The following is a 17,156-nucleotide window of genomic DNA, read 5'->3' as shown; positions in this document are numbered from 1 at the left end:
TTTTTGGATTTTCCCTGCTGCTGCTGAAATTACAAGAGTTTAAAAGCCTTTTACATTGAGGGTGGGGAGTAAACCTGCATCCTTCAGTATCTCTACATTAAGCTACTAATCCAATTTGCAGAGTCAGAGATAAGCTGAGGATAACAGCAGAGGATAACCTGCGAACTGGACTGTTCTTACCCCATCCAATGAGGGTGAGGGCCCACAAGTAGCTTTTGTTGGACAGGAAAGCCATGAAGATTAAACTGTGGAGGTAGAGGCCTTCCACCAAGATCCAATAGTGATTGGTAGCCAGGAAATAGAGGAAGACAGTCACTGCTACTTTGCAACCTGCCTGGAGGAATGGAGAAACATACCACACATGTCTTTTAGCTAAACTGGCACAGCCAAGAGCGTGTAGCTGCTTTTAGGTTCTGATATTTCAGTTTCTTGCAATCCTGTCTGTTCCTATAGATACAGTGCAAGTTATTCAATTCTAAAAGTGTTTTACTGGATCAAACTCAACTCTACTTCCTTTAACATTTTGTCTTCAGTGTCAGGCAGCTGCCAAGAAGATCGTGCAAAGTACCTAATGTTTTTTTCTGGTTTACTCCAAGCATTTGATAGCAATAGCAATAGTCCTTATGCTTATATATCGCTTCACAGTGCTGTACAGCATCTCCAAATGGTTTACAGAGTTGTTCTGCCCCAGCTACGGATCCCAAAGAACACAGCACACATAAACTCTGAACAAAACTTAGTTTACTCAAATAACACAGTTTTAGTAAATGCCGGCTGTTAATAAGCATTCTTAACAGCCTGCCAGAATTCCACAGATAAGATAGTCAAAGTCTTACTGGAGTTGGCAGAAAGCCCAGAAGCAAGGTTGCAGAGAAATCCTCATGTGATGATTAGTGAACTAAAGTTGTTTCCTGCAGCTTGTTGCAAGCTGCGTTCTTTCTTAAATAGGCTAAGGGAGTGGCCAATTAGCCCCAAGCCTTACTCTCGAGGAGACCTCCTCCTGAGGAACCACTCCTGCCTTTTGGCCGCTCTGCGTGCCCGTGCATTGAGAAGAGGCTCCTCCTCTTCATCCTCTTCACTTAAAGGAGCCTCTGGAGGTACTGAAGGCCCTGACTGAATCCTTGCCTCTGGTACTACATCTTCTCCAGCCTCCTCACTGTCCGACTCGAGTGCTGGCTGCAGAGGCTGCTGGCGCAGCACCACACCAGCCTCCTCATTGTTAGGATCAGCAACAATCCATACAGGCCACTAGCGGGCCACAATATGAGTCAGCCTATTGCCCCCAACAATCTGCATCCTCAATTTATCGACCTTGGAAGGATGGAAGGCTGAGTCAACCTTGAGCTGGTGAGAATCGAACCCTTGGCAGTTGGCAGAATTAGCCTGTAATACTGCATTCTAACCACTGCACTACCACAACTGCTGATACTGCTGTACTGAATGCAGAATTTCTATTAAGGTGTTCTGGTAAATACAGGTAGTTCTCAACTTACAACATGTCACTTAGTGACCATTCGAAATTACATCAGCACTGAAAAAAGTGACGTATGACTGTTTTCACACTTAGGACCATTTCATGTCCCCATGGTATTGTGATCAAAATTTGGATGCTTGGCAACTGGCCTGTATTTATGACGGTTGCAGTATCCTGGGGTCACGTGATCCCCTTTTGCAACTTTCTAACAGGCAAAGTCAACGGGGAAGTCAGATTCACTTAACAACTATGTTATTAACTTAACAGCTGCAGTTATTCACTTAATAACTATGTTAAGAAAGGTCGTAAAATGGGGCAAAATTCACTTAACAAAATGTTAAGCCACAGAAATGTTGGACTCAGTTGCGGTCACAAGTTGAGGACTACCTGTCCTATGAGTTGTCATGTTTTGTATATTACCGTGATGGCAAACCTATGGCACGCGTGCCACAGGTGGCACGCATAGCCATATCAGTGGGCACGCCAGCTCAGCTCTGGCGCGCATGTGCGTGCCAGCCACCTGATTTTCAGGCCTTTTGGGACCACCAGAAGTAGGGAAACATGCTGTCTTCTGCCTCCGGAGGGCCTGGGGGTAGGTGGGGAAGGCTATTTTCGCCCTCCCCAGATGCATAGAGAGGATCTGGAGCCAGGTGACAAAGAAAAATGGGCCAGGAGCAAGGGGGGAGGGGAGGTTGGGCGCGCATGCGCAGGGCGGGGTGCATAAAATTATGGGTGTGGGCACGTGCGTGTGCGAACCTCCCCCGCCCCCCTCCTTCCTGGCACACGATGGCAAAAAGGTTAGCCATCACTGGTATACTATATTAATTGTGTTACTTTGAATTTACTGCCCATTGGGAATAACTACTTGTAGGACTCATTGTGCAATCTGGGGACATTGTTTGAAAGACTGTATTGTTGTTTTTCTGCCTTTATGAACAAAGGAACCTATAAGGACTTGTCCTTTTAAACCATACTATGGGAAGTGTAACTTAACTATTAATTACCAGAAACCATTCATTGAAAACAAACCCACTCCCAGGGCTTGAGGGTGCAGCTGAACATGCTTCTTTGACCCCCCCCCCAACTACTGTGGTTTATTCAACAACAGGATCCAAACAAATTTGCTTGAAGCAATGTCAGCTCATTGGGGGGAAGGAGTCACCAAGAAATTCTTTTGTCATGGAACTTACCAACTGGGTTCTGGATCCCAAAGTGAGGGTCAGCTCTTCAGCATCCCAATCATGGTCTTGTCCTTTCAACAGTCCTTCCGGTCGGAAGGTAGAATATAAAACTATATCTTTCACAAAGATGCTCCCAGCTCGGCAGATGAAAGAGGCAAAAAGGTGGAGATGGATATAGTTCCGATTGCAGTGAAGGCGCCTTTAATACACAACACACAGGAAAGGTTTAATTTACCCATTAGTTGTATTTTTAATCTAGTCTTTCTTCCAAGGAGACATATGTGATGTAGCTTCTCTTTCTTTTTACCTTCTATATTCAGTGTTTCTCAACCATGGCAACTTGGAGATGTATGGACTTCAATTCCCAGAATTCCCCAGCCAGTCATGCTGGTTGAAGAATTCTGGGAGCTGAAGTTCACAGATTTTTGAATTGTCAAGTCTGAAAAACACTCTTTTAGTTTAACTGAGAGAGACCCAAGATTTCTCCGCTTCAAAGCCCAGAGAGGGCTTGCATCTGAGTTTTCTTCCTAATCCATTGACTAAATTGGTTTGCAACAGTGGAAAAGCCAATGTTATAGCCATACAACAGAGATAGGGATATACAATAGGCCTCTGTCCTTACTTGAAGAAGCAAAGGATACACATAGCAACCACAAGGGAGGCCAGGGAGATAGAATAACCAACTGTATAGATGATGTGCAAACGGTCAAACACCTCCTAGAAAAAGAAAAGAGAAATATACCTGAATAATGAAGCTTTAAGATCACTTTAAGATCATTATGCTAACTTGGGTGTGTGTGTGTGTGTGTGTATGTGTATATATATATATATATATGTGTGGCTGGCTGAAGAAGTCTCATAAGACAGAAATAGTACTATCCCAGTCTCCCTTAAGTCTCACAACAGACAACACAAAATGTCTGATAAAGCCTGAAAGTGGTGATTTGAGATATCACCCCACTATGGCTATACAAACATCTTGAGCTACGTAGGAAAAAATCCCTACTAGAAAAGTATTATACATGTGAACCTATGAATTAAAAGAACAAAATAAAAATAAATATTTGACCTTTACAGGGAGGAGTTATAAAATAAGGATGTGGCTGGCTGAAGAAGTCTCATAAGACAGAAATAGTACTATCCCAGTCTCCCTTAAGTCTCACAACAGACAACACAAAATGTCTGATAAAGCCTGAAAGTGGTGATTTGAGATATCACCCCACTATGGCTATACAAACATCTTGAGCTACATAGGAAAAAACCCTGACTAGAAAAGTATTATACATATGAACCTACGAATTAAAAGAACAAAATAAATATATATATATTTATATATATTTATATATATATATATATATATATACACACACACACAGTGGATTGTGATTTCACTGAACTAGGGCTGCATAAAAATCTTGGTTTATGTAGGAAGAACCTGGCTAAAGAGAAATACACATAAAGGCCTACAAAAAGAAAAGAAAACATATGTATGTATGTATTATATATATATATATATATATAAAGAAGATCCCATCTATTTCATTTGAGCAGAAACAGCAGAATGGAATAATAATATGTATTGAAGGTCCAATAAATCAGGCCAATGCTAAATGCTAAAGTCAGTTTATGGTCACTTACAGGGAATCCTGTAATGATTCACACAAGTATCATGGCAATAATACAGAAGTTTATTACTACTGCCATCTCCTGCTGCATTTTTTTTTTAAAAATCCTAGTGTAGTTACCAAGAAAGTTCCTTAAGAATTTTCACCAAAATAATAATTGGGTCTCATTGTGCTTAACTTTTCAAATTAACAAAGTGGATAAGGTGCTGTAAATTAACTGATCAACAGATCAAGTAACAAGGCTTTTTTTCTAAAACAAATGGGCCTTAAATGAAACAGTCTTTTTTCAGTTCTACAAAAAAATATAAAGGAAGCAACAATGCCGAGGGGATCCCTTTCATGATTTTTCCCTCTATTGCAAACAAAGAATTGCAAACTTTCACCTTTTCTTGGTCCTGCTGTTCTGGGGCAAAGAAGAGGACACATTCTGTGTAATTGGCCCAGGTCTTGTTCGTATTAGGGACCAATTGCCAGTTTCCATCATCATCACAACGTCTGTAGGCATGACCTGAAATAAAGAACAAGGGGAAAGAGGTATGAAAAAACCCAGGGTTGTCTACAGAGGATAGTACAAACAGTCAAGATGGTAGCTATGTGGATATGATCAAAACTCCTCTATTATCTATGTTGTCACAACACACACACACAAAACCAAGCAAAATTTTACTGCCCTGTCAGCACTGCCATTTTGACTTTTTCTACCAAATTCTAAAAGCACTCCTGCAAAAGAACCTTCAAACCAGTCAAAGTAGGAGATTCAACTAAGGCTTGCCATAGTCCATTTTTATGAATATAAAAAGGTAAATGTTAATTGTTTGGGGTTTGGTGGCTAGATCGGTGTAGCTTACTTAGAAACAAAATGGAAATGTTTTGCCAGTGCTTTCTCTCAAAAGGTTTCTTTATCTCAAAAATCTAGTCTTCAGCTCTGGGATTTCCAAGCGATCTGTCATTCAACTCCTAGAAATTCAAACATTGACATTAGACGAAGTGCTGCTCCTTAGCTGCATTATATGAAAGAATGATAAACCCAATAATGTTCCCAACACTGTGTCAAGGAATAGTGAGGAAAGCTGCCTGATTCCCAGCACAGAGGCACAGTTCAATTTCTTGTATGGAAAGGAAGAGCATCATTTTGCTCTTTTCTGTAAACAACACAACATTTTGTCTAAGTTACTTTGATATGCTTGACACTCCTTTTGCTCTGCAGCAAAAAAAAAAAGTGCCACATTTCTTCAGCAGGAAAGAAAGAAAGAGTGTTGTCCTTGCTTCAATCTGTCGCCTTATAGATACTTATGCTAGCTTGAAGTTGATGGGAGTTGAAGTCTGACATAACTGACTTCATTGTTTGGGGACTGATGTAGAACAACCATAGGAGTGTATATGTCAAGATAGTCATGAAACTGCATGAATGAAGCTGGCCCTTTTTACCTACGTCATATAAGACAACGGTCCTCAATCTTGTGGCTTGGTGGCCCAGCGGGGGAGTGGGAGGGGAACCAGGCCATGCAAGTAGCGGACTGGCATGCATGCTCATGAAAGCACAGGTTGACTTGCACAAGTTGAGTGGCATACACATGTGCACGCCAGCCCAGTTTGCGCAGCCTAGTTGCAAATAGGCCATGGCCTGATAGTGGGCCACAGCCCAGGGATTGGAGACCCCTGTTATAAGAGATGGAAAAAGAGGCTGGGAACTCATTACATGGTGTTAATGCCATCTTAACTTTTTGAGCCTTTAACCTTTGACTCCGTTATATAGATTGAATTTCTTCCAGTATCTGAAAGCAACCGGATCTTTATAGTCTGCCTTTATTCCAGAAGCTCAGAATAGGATTATGTATTTATATTTATCTAAGTTCTCTCTATAGTTACAACTGTATGAGTTGGGCTGACCCCAAACCAAACCAAACCAAGATGGACCTGAAGCTGAGTTTCCTCAGCCCTAGTCCAACATCTTATCCATAGTATCACAGTCTCTTTGCATTAAAAAAATAGATTGGCATCCCATGTAAATGATTGTTCCAAAAACATTCTTAGGGGATGCCATTTTCTTTAGGACCATAAACAGGAAAATATTCAAAATCTTATTTCCTGCCTTCTATAATTTCAGTGTCAGACCCACTTTTTAAAAAATTGGGTGCTAAATTTAAAGATGCAATTAAAATCCTCAAATATCCAAAAGATCTTATAGACTTTTACAGGATTCTATGATAACAAACTTACCATGATGGTTGAAGTCATAGATGTAGTCTGGACAAAGAACCACTACTTTTTTACCTGGGAGACTTGCTGGCCAGCAAATGATTCCATCCCATTCAGGTAAACAATAACCATCTAACAAGGTTATTGTTTCACAAGTCAAGGGAAAGAGATGTGGGAAAGAAAGAAAGAATCATGAACAGAGGGGTAAAAAGAGATTTTAAAATGATTTTATTTATTTATTTATTTATTTATTTATTTATTTATTTATTTATTTATTTATTTATATTTGAATTTATATATCACCCTTCTCCCCCTAGGGACTCAGGGCGGTGAACAGCTGAAATTAAAATACATACAATATAAAAGTTAAGATAGCTAAAATAAATTAAATCAATCGGCCCCCAATTTAAAACCCCAATGCAGACAATAGCCAATATGCCTCTTATTTTAGTGCTGTGCTTAAACTGAATAGATGGCTTGCATTATAGTTCTTGAAGAGTTTACAGGTAGTCCTTGACTTATGTCCACAATTGGGACCAGAACCTCTGTTACTAAGTGATGTCATTGTTAAGTGAATCAGGCCTAATGTTATGACTTTTTTTTGCGATGGTTTTTAAGCAAAGCAATGGTTCACTGTGATCCAGTTTTGCCAAAATCCAGAAGTAAATGCCGACTTATGACCTTAGAGGTGGAGTATCTATCAGAACTGGGTTTTAGGTGCCGCTACAGAGATCTATCATAATTTCAAATAGTTGTAAATTAAGGATTACCAACAAGGTAGAGTGGTCTGAATAGAATTTGGAGCACAACCGGCACCCATCCATGGTTTTCCTATAATGGCAGCAAATCTTGGATTTCCATTAGAACACATAGCCAATGTTTTTATAACAATATAAAATCAAAACTTGTACCTTGGATTTGCTCTTTCTGGCCATTTATCTGATTGTGACATGTTGATTTTGCTTCATTCAGCAAATAAATCTGTTCTTCTTTGGTTAGAACATCATCAGTGTCCACCTGCCAAACATATAAGGAGAGAGAAGTAAGACACAGGGGGCTGCTCCATTCATTTACATCTGGCTCCTTCTTTCCCAAAACTGGGTTCATGAAATATCAATCCACCAACCTAGTCCTGGGAAAGAGAAATACAAATTTATTTGAGTTTTATTTCCAAACAAAATAGGGTGATCAAGTCTGCTCTGCAAGACCTTCTGAGGATATTGTGCCACATCAGCTATCAAATCGACACCAAATATAATACAATAATTGCTATAGGAGGGGGGAGAGATAAGTTAGTCAGACAAAGAAGCACAAACAAACATAATTCAATCCTAAACAATGATCAATCTTCATTCATTCACTCATACATCACCATATTTTGGATACCTAGTCGAAAGTGAAAGTGAAATAGGACAGAGAAAATGGATTGGCACTCAAGGAGTCTGAAGATTGCAGATAGAATCACCTGAAGATAATATTTCTACGGAAAGTAAAAGGGAGAACTTCTGCTGTACAGTATCCAGCTGCCGGGAGTTTTTTCTTATTGGCTAGTTCCAGGGGTGGGTTCTACTTACCTTTACTACCGGTTCGCAACGAGGCCGCACGCAGAAGCGTTATGATGACGTCGGGCTTGGTGGGCGGAGCCTCCCACCGGTTTTACTACTGGTTCTATAGAACCAGTGCGAACTGGGGGCAACCCACCGCTGGCTAGTTCCCAAATACTAAAGTTCTGTGACTCTTTTACACATTCTGAATTAAGAAAATGTCATTGTATTCTAGCTCACTGGCAATAAAAATCACCCTGCATTCATGAACCCCCTCCATTTTCTAATTCCAGGAGTTGAGCAGCAGTTTTTCTGAAACCTGGTGCTGATCTTGTTGAGAGTCTGATACATACATGACAGATCTTATACATGTAATATAATATCTGTAAAAAAGTCATTTTTGGGAACCTTACAAACCTCTTCACAAGCTGTGCTTTCAGGTAGCACCGATTTTTCACAATAGTCTAATTATTGCTAGTTTGAGAAGATACTCCCAAACTTACTTTAGCCAATTCATACAATTTCCATTCATTTCTTCACTGATATGCTGAACACGACTGTGCCAGTGGTGGGTTGCCCCCGCTTCGCACTGGTTCTATAGAACCGGTAGTAAAACCGGCGGGAGGCTCCGCCCACTGACCCCGACGTCATCAGAACGCTTCTGCACATGCGCAGAAGAGCATGCATGCGAGCAAAGTGAATGCACATGTGCGGCCCTGTTGCGAACCGGTAGTAAAGGTAAGTAGAACCCACTCCTGGACTGTGCCCATATAATTCAGGGCTACATTTGTTATTCCTGTAGTCCCTGCTGTTTAAAATCATAACAAAATCATGTTAGAAGAAGAAGAGTGTAAAGTGTTGTCCAATAGCTTCAGCAGGTTAAACCTATCACCTCTCTCCTGATCTTTCAGAAATTAAGCAGGACTAGGCCTGATTGGTACTTGGATGGAGGACCCTGGGGAAACTAAGGCTTTATGCTAAGCAGGGAAAATATAGAAATATTCTGGAAGAAGGGAACTTCAGTCTTTGCTTCCCACAAAACTACAAGGATATGTATCAAGTCACCAGGGGTCAAGCTTTATTCCTCACCATCTCCCCCCCCCTTTTAAATTTCACATTTATTGATTTGTTTATATTAATTCATGTACGGTCCATCTTCCAAGACTCTAGTACAGTGGTGGCTAACCTTTTTGCCATTGCATGCCAGGAGTGGGGGGGGGAGTCATGCACGTGTGTGCCCACACCCATAATTCTATGTGCCTTGCCCCTACGCGCGCATGACCCCCCCAATCTCCCCACACTCCTGGCACGTGATAGCACAGTAGGCCCGTTTTTTGCTCTCCCCAGCCTCCAGAGCCTTTCTAGGAGGCTGGGGAGAAAGAAAAACGGGCCTTCCCCACCACCTCTCAAGGTCCTCCGGAGGCAGGAAACAGCCTGTTTCACTATTTCTGGTGGGCCCAGAAGGCCTGGAAATCAGCTGGCCAGCATGCGCATGCGCGCCGAAGCTGAGCATACGTGCCCACTGATATGGCTACGTGTGCCACCTGTGGCACCCATGCCATAAGTTCGCCATCATGGCTCTAGGAGGTTTGCAATAAGATTAAAAGCAAATACAGGTAGTCCTCAATGTATGACCATAATTGAGCCCAAAATTTATGTTGCTAAGTGAGGCAATTGTTAAGTGAGTTGCATGTTATGTTATGATGTTTTATGCCACAGTTGTTAATAGAATCACTTCACCTGTTAAGTGAATCATGTGGTCATTGAGTCTGGCTTCCTCCATTGATTTTATAGGAAGCTGTCTGGGAAGATTACAAGTGGCAATCACAGGACGCCGGAACAGTGCAACCATCATAAATACATGCCAGTTGCCTAGTGCCTGAATTTTGATCATATGACCATGGGAATGCTGCAATGGTTGTAAGCGTGAAAAATGATCAAAAGTCACTTTTTTCAATGCTGTTGTAACTTTGATCGGTCACTAAGCAAATTGTTGTAAGTCAAGGACTACCTGTATAGAAATTAAAATTTTGCTTCTGAAACAAAAATCATGATTGTGTTCTATTAATTATTTTGATCGCATTCTAAGGCTGTGGCAAATAATACAAATCATTGTATATTGATATCGATATCAGTAAGGCTATATTTGATCCATCTATTATTTTTCTGACTTGTTTGGAGGAGTATGCTGGCTGAGGCTTTGGGGAACCTGAACTCCAGCAAATCTGGAGGCATATAGGTTGGAGAAATAGAGATTAGTCTAGATATTGGATGGATGGATGGATGGATGGATGGATAAATAGACAGGGATGGATTGAGAGAAACACATAACAGTTTAAGTAATCTGAGAATGGCTCCTGAAAAATGCTCCCTTAATTATGAGCCGTAGGAGATGGTCCAGGGAAGCCAAACTTTTTGGTGGCATCAGATGTATAAAAAGCTATGTTCAGAGCATGACTTTGAGATTGCATTGTGTTAGTCAAGGACTGACTCATTTCCTGTGAAAAATTGTCAGGAAATGGGAGAGTTCAGTAAGATAAAGCAAGGCAGCACTAGAGATTACTCAAGTGGGCCCCAGTAATGACAGCTGCAATTAGGTTGCTCATCTGCAAATCTTGATAAAGACTTTCACATTAATGAAATTTCCATTGTGTCTGTGGTAGCCCCTGGAGTGTGTGTATATGTATGGGGGAGCTGCAATAGGGCCCTGATGAAGCCCCAGCTGGTAATGAGGAGATTCATCAGGGACAATGCTGCCAACTGTTTAGTGCTAGGAATAAAAGGCAAGCTTTTCAGATTGGACATGAACAAAATGTGAGTCATAAAATCAAAAAGCAGAGAGAGAGGGGGAGATATTAGCAGGTTCATATCTTGGAAATCATTAATGCAATATAATAAAATCTATGGGTTCCATAATTCATGGGTTTTGGGTTGTTGTTTTTTTGGATGAGTATGGGGTAACATTTTAATTATTATAAATTATTGAAATACATTGGGTTTGCATATCCTTACTAAGCTACATTTTAATTTAGTTTTCTTGGTGTATTATTTACCTCCATTACAACCTGTAAAATAAGGTTTACAGCTGAGATGTGTGGACATGAACTAATGTTTATTTGTTCTGAAAAACATGGTTAAAGCTTAGTGCGCTTTTGTAGATGTACAAATGCTTTAGTTCCCAGCATTCCAGCCAGCTGACACCCAACACTTGTGGAGGGCATCAAGTTGGAGAAGACTGGACCATGGGTGAACCTTGCTTGAGGACCCAGATTGTTGGGGGCAATATGCTGACTCTGTAAACTGCTTAGAGAGGGTTGTAAAAGCACTATGAAGCTGTATATAAGTCTAAGTGCTATTTCTATTTCTATTGCTATTGCTATTGCTATTGCTACTGCTACTGCTACTGCTATTGCTATTGCTATTGCTATTGCTATTGCTATTGCTATTGCTATTGCTATTGCTTCAAGACCATCAGCGACAATGGTTAAGGCATCAGGCTAGTAAGAAGGAGACCACGAGTTCAAGTGCTGCTTTATCCATGAAAGCCAGCTGGGTGATCTTGGGCCAATCCCCCTCTCTCAGGCCAACTCACCTGTTGTTGTTGCAGGGAAAAATAGAATGGAAGTGTACTAGATATGTTCACCATCTTGAGTTATTTGTAAAAATAATAAATACGAGATACAAATAAATAAAAATGCAAGCATATATTAAATAAAAATGCAGCAACAGTACAGGTAGTCTTCAATTTACAACAGTTTGTTTAGTGACAGTTCAAAGTTACAACAGAACTGAAAAAAGTGATTTATGCATTTTTTTATAGTTACGACCATTGCAGCGTTCTCATGGTCATATGATCAAATATTTATGACAATAGCATTGTCCTGGAGTCACATGACCACCTTTTGCGACCTTCTGACAAGCAAAGTCAATGGGAAAGCCAGATTCACTTTAACAACCATTTTACTAACTTAACAACTGCAATTATTCACTTAATAACTGTGACAAGGAAATTCGTAAGATGGGGCAAAACTCACTTGTCAAATGTCTTGCTTAGTAACAGAAACTTTGGGCTCAGTTGTGGTCATAAATCAAGGGCTGTCTGTAATGATGATATTAAAATCTCTGTATTTATTGAAATTGTGACATCCAGTTCGTTGGGTGGATAGATGGATAGAAATAATGTTTAAGGTGACCTCCTTCAGTTGGCAAAGATATCAAAGATTCCCTGCTAGCTTCTGAAATTCTTCTTCTGCAGACTCTGCAATTCCTACATTGCCATGTTACACCTCTCACCCCCTGAACAAACAGTCATTCTCCAATTGCTCTCTCAGATCACATAGGGATGCATAACAGCCGAGCCAGTGGAGAACAAGGCACCTCTTGTCCAGTGTAGCTTTTAACAACTCCATACTAAAGTTAACAAGCAATCCAGAGACAAACAGAAAGGGGGAATTGGGGCAATTGAAAATGTATGTGTTATATTCAAGTCTACCAGAAATCAGAAATGGGTGGTTATACTTTTCCTTTACCCTCTGGAAATCTGCAAGGATGGGAGAAGTACCAGGATTATTGCCTTGCCCCAGTGTTTTTCAAATTTGGCTACATAAGATGTGTAGGCTTCAACTCCCAGAAGTTGGCTGGGGAATTCTGGGAGTTGAAGTCCACATATCTTAAAGTTGCCACATTTGAAAAATAGTGCTTTACAGGACCTTGCTGTTTTAATTCCTTAGTCAACAGCTATTCCATCAGCCTAGTTAGTTGTTACAAGAATTGTAACTTTAACAACTGGAATGGCTTTTGTTTATTCTTTCCTCTCTTCTCCCTCCACACACACGCAATCCGTTTTTCTTGTGGGACAAATGTAAACAGGAACTAATAATGCCTGTAAATAAGACCAAGTGGGATTAACACAAATTTCAAATACATCAATAAATAAAAGTCTTGCAACATACTTGTCTGTTTATCATTTTTGTGGATATCAGTTATGTGGATTGGATTTTAGTTTTTTCAAGCAGCGGAGAAATTTAAAAGATAACAGATGCTTTGCATTTAGGAAATCCCAGGATCAACTGCTGTGGTGGCTCATAACACGGCTGAAGTATTTATGTGAATGAGAGACAAGCCAAATGGTAACATTTCTCAGGGCAGAGATGACAATTATGTCAACAACCAAACAAGCAGAGGAGTTTATTGCAACATGAGCAAAGTGGAAAGAAGAAGTAACTTTGAACTATTGTGAATCTTAGAAAGGAAATGCCCCCTTGTGGTCTTGAAAGGAAATGAGCTTTCCACTGGGGCTTCATTATAGCTTGCATAAAGATTCTTCTATCTATATCCATAAAATGGGTCATTTTTCTGAGAGATTTCAGTTAAATCTGAACCTAGCAGCCTTTGTAACACAGGTAATGACTTGATAGAGTCTTAGAGCCATATCCTTTTCTGTTGTTCCCCTCACAAGGACTCAGGGATGATTCTCCTCTCCACAGACATTTTGGGGCAGAGAGCATAATTTCCACAATATTTGTCACTCCTCTTATCTGATAAGAACCCAAATGTATCCAGCCAAGTTCCCCAGTTTTGTGCTTCATTATATGTTATTTGCCTAACTTGTGGTTGAAGATTGATTCATTTACTTATTTGCATTCTATATCATTTTGTTATATTACAATTGTACTTCTATCCCTGTACTTTTTATATTGTATATTTCATTCTTCTGCCTTTGTTATGACATATGCATACTTATTGCTTGTAGATTGACATACATATGTATTTATATTCACACTTTTTATATTGTATGGTCTTATTCTTGAATAAAATGTTTGGTTTTATTTGATTTTGATACATGTAAGATTGGAGGAATTGACATTTACTACCAAACCTTGTTCCAGAGAGCAGGGCAGCAGGATGAACATACATAAAGAAGTATAGAAAACATATTTATTACAATAATTTTATTTATTCAAGAAACTAAGGATGGTGCACATAGATTTTGTTTCATTATTTACTGGAATTCAGTCAGCGGTAGGTTACTACCGGTTTGCTCCGTATTGGGCAAACAGGTAGCGGTGGTAGGCTCCGCCCACCTGCCCGGATGTCTCTGCGCATGTGCAGAAGCTTTTGCACATGTGCAGAAGCATTGTGCGTGCACATGAGCGTGTGTGCACCTGCGAGCAAACCAGTAGCAGCCGAAATTGAAACCTACTTCTGAATTCAGTGCAATGAGATATGCCCAATCAACCAACCAATCGCTTGAAGATTGTCTTCTTTTACGAATCTTTTCATTTCCCATTCTAGCTTTAAGTCCAGGAATTTTCTGAGTATCCACCCACATGCCAGATCTGATTTTGCTGTCACTCAGCTATTCTGATGGTTGTTTATGATCTCTAGAATTCCAAGAAGCATTGGAAGAGGAGCATCCTCTCCATGTTTATGGTCTGAACTGGATGGGCTATTGGCTCTTTAGGCAGGTTCAACTAGTTTCCTACATAAAACAAATACTAAGATTATAAAACTAAAAATGGACTAGATGCACTTCGGAAAATAACCTTGATAGAAAACTCCTTGTATCAGTATGTACATATAGACAAACTTCACAACTGTTTGAGACATATTTGTGTGGGTTATTTTTTGATCAGAATCCCCAAATTATTCAGAGTGCAAAAAATAAGGGAGAATTTTGCCACACCCTTAAAGGAGGGGGTGGTACCTCCCTACCAGGGGTGGGTTCTACCTATCTTTACTACCGGTTCGCAACGGGGCCACATGCATGCACTTACTTTGCTCGCGCACTCTTCTGCGCATGCACAGAAGCGTTCTGATGACGTCGGAGTCGGTGGGCAGAGCCTCCCGCCAGTTTTACTACCAGTTCTATAGAACTGGCAACCCACCACTACTCCCTACGGATTGTACCTCTTCCTCCAAACTGATTCCTCACAACTATCTTGTGTGCTATGTTATACTGAGGTATCATGATGGAATCAAACTCATTCATTTACTAGATGATTGGTGTCATACAATATTCAGAGGTGGACACCTTTCAATGGCCAGAGTGGGGTCAGCTGAGTATAGAGGCAATGGGGGTAAGATTAGGATTTTCTGGTTTTAGGGGGGCATTGGGAAGTATTCTTAAAAAAAAAACATTGTTAGGCCTTAAATTACATCTCAAAAATAATAGCAAAGTATGTTACCAGTTTTCAACAACTGTGGCCAATGGTGACTCTAATGAACAATGTGATTTTTAAAATTTAGCACCATTGTATCATATATCTTTTTTGCAATTTATAGAACAAATCATGATTAAAAAGTTCAAAATCTATGAACCTGAATCCAGAGTATGGTAGAGCAAAGATTTAAACTTGGAACTTCCTAATCCTCATCTAATATCTAATCATATATTTTTGCCTCAGGGAACACAAAGTATTTTTTTCAAATCACAGTAAAATCTTTCTGATAATGCTAACTGTGGCAGCATAGATGTAGTTCTTACAATAGTCCTGAAATTTTCCAAATGTGTACAATATGCATGCAGCAGACTTTGAAGACCGTGCAAACCATACCAGCAGAAATTATTAATTGCAAATTAATTTTTAGAGCCTTGTTTGGAGGATAAAAGAATAGATTCCATTATTTAATTATTCATTTAAAACAGTGTTGCTTGTTTCCTGATGATGTCTGTATATGAATAAGCTGGAATTTGTTAATCATCCTGTATTATTGGTTCACTCAAAACAGGAAGCCTAAATTTTGGTTTTCAAAGTACAATTCCTGGGTTATACAACATACTAAGCAAAGAATGTTATGGCTTAGCCACACTGTAAAACAGCCAGTAGCTAGATAGATATCATAGTTATGTCACACCACATAAATTTACTTAACTGTGCTTTATTGAACAGACTAGAATGGACTGGATTTATGTATAGTAAGTCATAACTATGATTTACAAGCTATGGTGGTTATTTCTTGATTTGCTTGCTATGGATGTCCATCCAGCATATGCTAGGCAACTTGCAACATTTTGAGAAATAATAAAATCAATAAAACAGCACAGATAGATAATCATGACCATGGTTGGGATGACACACATGGGAAGATATTTTATAATCCTCCATAATGGATTTAGTGGTGTAAGAAAATAAACATTACAAAAGATGAAGGGAGACAGAGAAGAGCTACTATATGAAAAACACTGATTTGTGCTGTTCAAAAGAGCACCATTTAGCTGACTTGGTAATATAATGTTCATCTTTTCCAGATAGTAACCCTACTAGCTGGGTGATGGGAGTTAATGTCTCATATAGTTGGAGAACCCCAAGTTGGGGAAAGCTGAGCTAGATTCCCTGAAACATTTCATAACTAAGGCAGGATAACTCAAAAGTAAAATCTCCACTGGCTTTATCCCCAAAAATGTGTTCATGTTTTCTATGTCCATTTCACCAAATCTGTGTCAAAATTTTGGAGGAAGGCAAAACAAAATAATTTGTCCAAGCAAGAGAAGGGAAATTTTTACATGCTTTATTAGCCAAGCGTTCAGGTGTTTAATTCAAATAAACTGCTTCTGCTCCAGAGTAAGATAAGAGACAAAATCAATTAGCAACATATAAATTCCCCTGAAATAAATGGGAGTATAATCCTAAAGTAAAGTTGAATCAAGATAACAGGACTTGTGCCCAAACCCCATTTCAGTGGTATTGTTTCTGCCTGATATGCTAAACGCCCCAATTATCTGTCTGTGCCTATTGCTTGCAACACGAAAAAAGGAAAAGAGAAAAAGGGCTTACCAAAGCACAGACCACATTTAGAAAGGAGAAACAAAAAGCAACTCCTAGGAAGCTGCTTAACTGGCTCAATTCCTCCATCCTTCTCAGAATCCTGGTGCCATCCAAAGTGGGGAGAAGATTTTTTTATTGTCCAGTTCAATGCTTTCTTGAAGGAAGAGGAAAGTATTTTCAGTACATAAATCCAAACTGAAGTCCTGTGGATCTAGTAATATTGGCATGCAAGTTCATCCACAGATGAACTGCAGAAGAAGCAGCCTTCTTCAGCAAAAAAACCCAGTTTGATTTCCAAATTTCTGGGACACCAGCATTCATTTAACTGATAGATGGTGCTGAGGCTGCTGCTTAATTATGTTCAG

General features: G+C 39.8%; 1 protein-coding gene across 2 annotated transcripts in view; it reads right to left on the bottom strand.

Moving 5' to 3' along the window:
- LOC117664481 (parathyroid hormone/parathyroid hormone-related peptide receptor-like) overlaps positions 1-17,156 on the bottom strand; it is a 25,969-nt gene extending 8,813 nt beyond the window's left edge. Inside the window, exons 1-7 of one of the 2 annotated variants that reach the window (XM_034415401.2) lie at positions 16,801-17,156; positions 7,391-7,496; positions 6,501-6,611; positions 4,664-4,788; positions 3,278-3,372; positions 2,665-2,854; positions 181-334 (exon numbers count right to left, since the gene is read on the bottom strand). In XM_034415401.2, coding sequence (XP_034271292.1) covers positions 181-334; positions 2,665-2,854; positions 3,278-3,372; positions 4,664-4,788; positions 6,501-6,611; positions 7,391-7,496; positions 16,801-16,878 — 859 coding nt within the window. In that variant the 5' untranslated portion in view covers positions 16,879-17,156. The remainder of the gene's footprint in view (positions 1-180; positions 335-2,664; positions 2,855-3,277; positions 3,373-4,663; positions 4,789-6,500; positions 6,612-7,390; positions 7,497-16,800) is intronic. The other variant, XM_034415402.2, reaches the window with a different exon arrangement.

This window comes from Pantherophis guttatus, chromosome 4 (genome assembly GCF_059756535.1).
Source record: "Pantherophis guttatus breed Tessera chromosome 4, ASM5975653v1, whole genome shotgun sequence".
Taxonomy (NCBI): Eukaryota; Metazoa; Chordata; class Lepidosauria; order Squamata; family Colubridae; genus Pantherophis; species Pantherophis guttatus.
The sequence above is the reverse complement of the archived record's forward strand: the minus strand, read 5'-3'. Positions and strand labels throughout refer to the sequence as shown.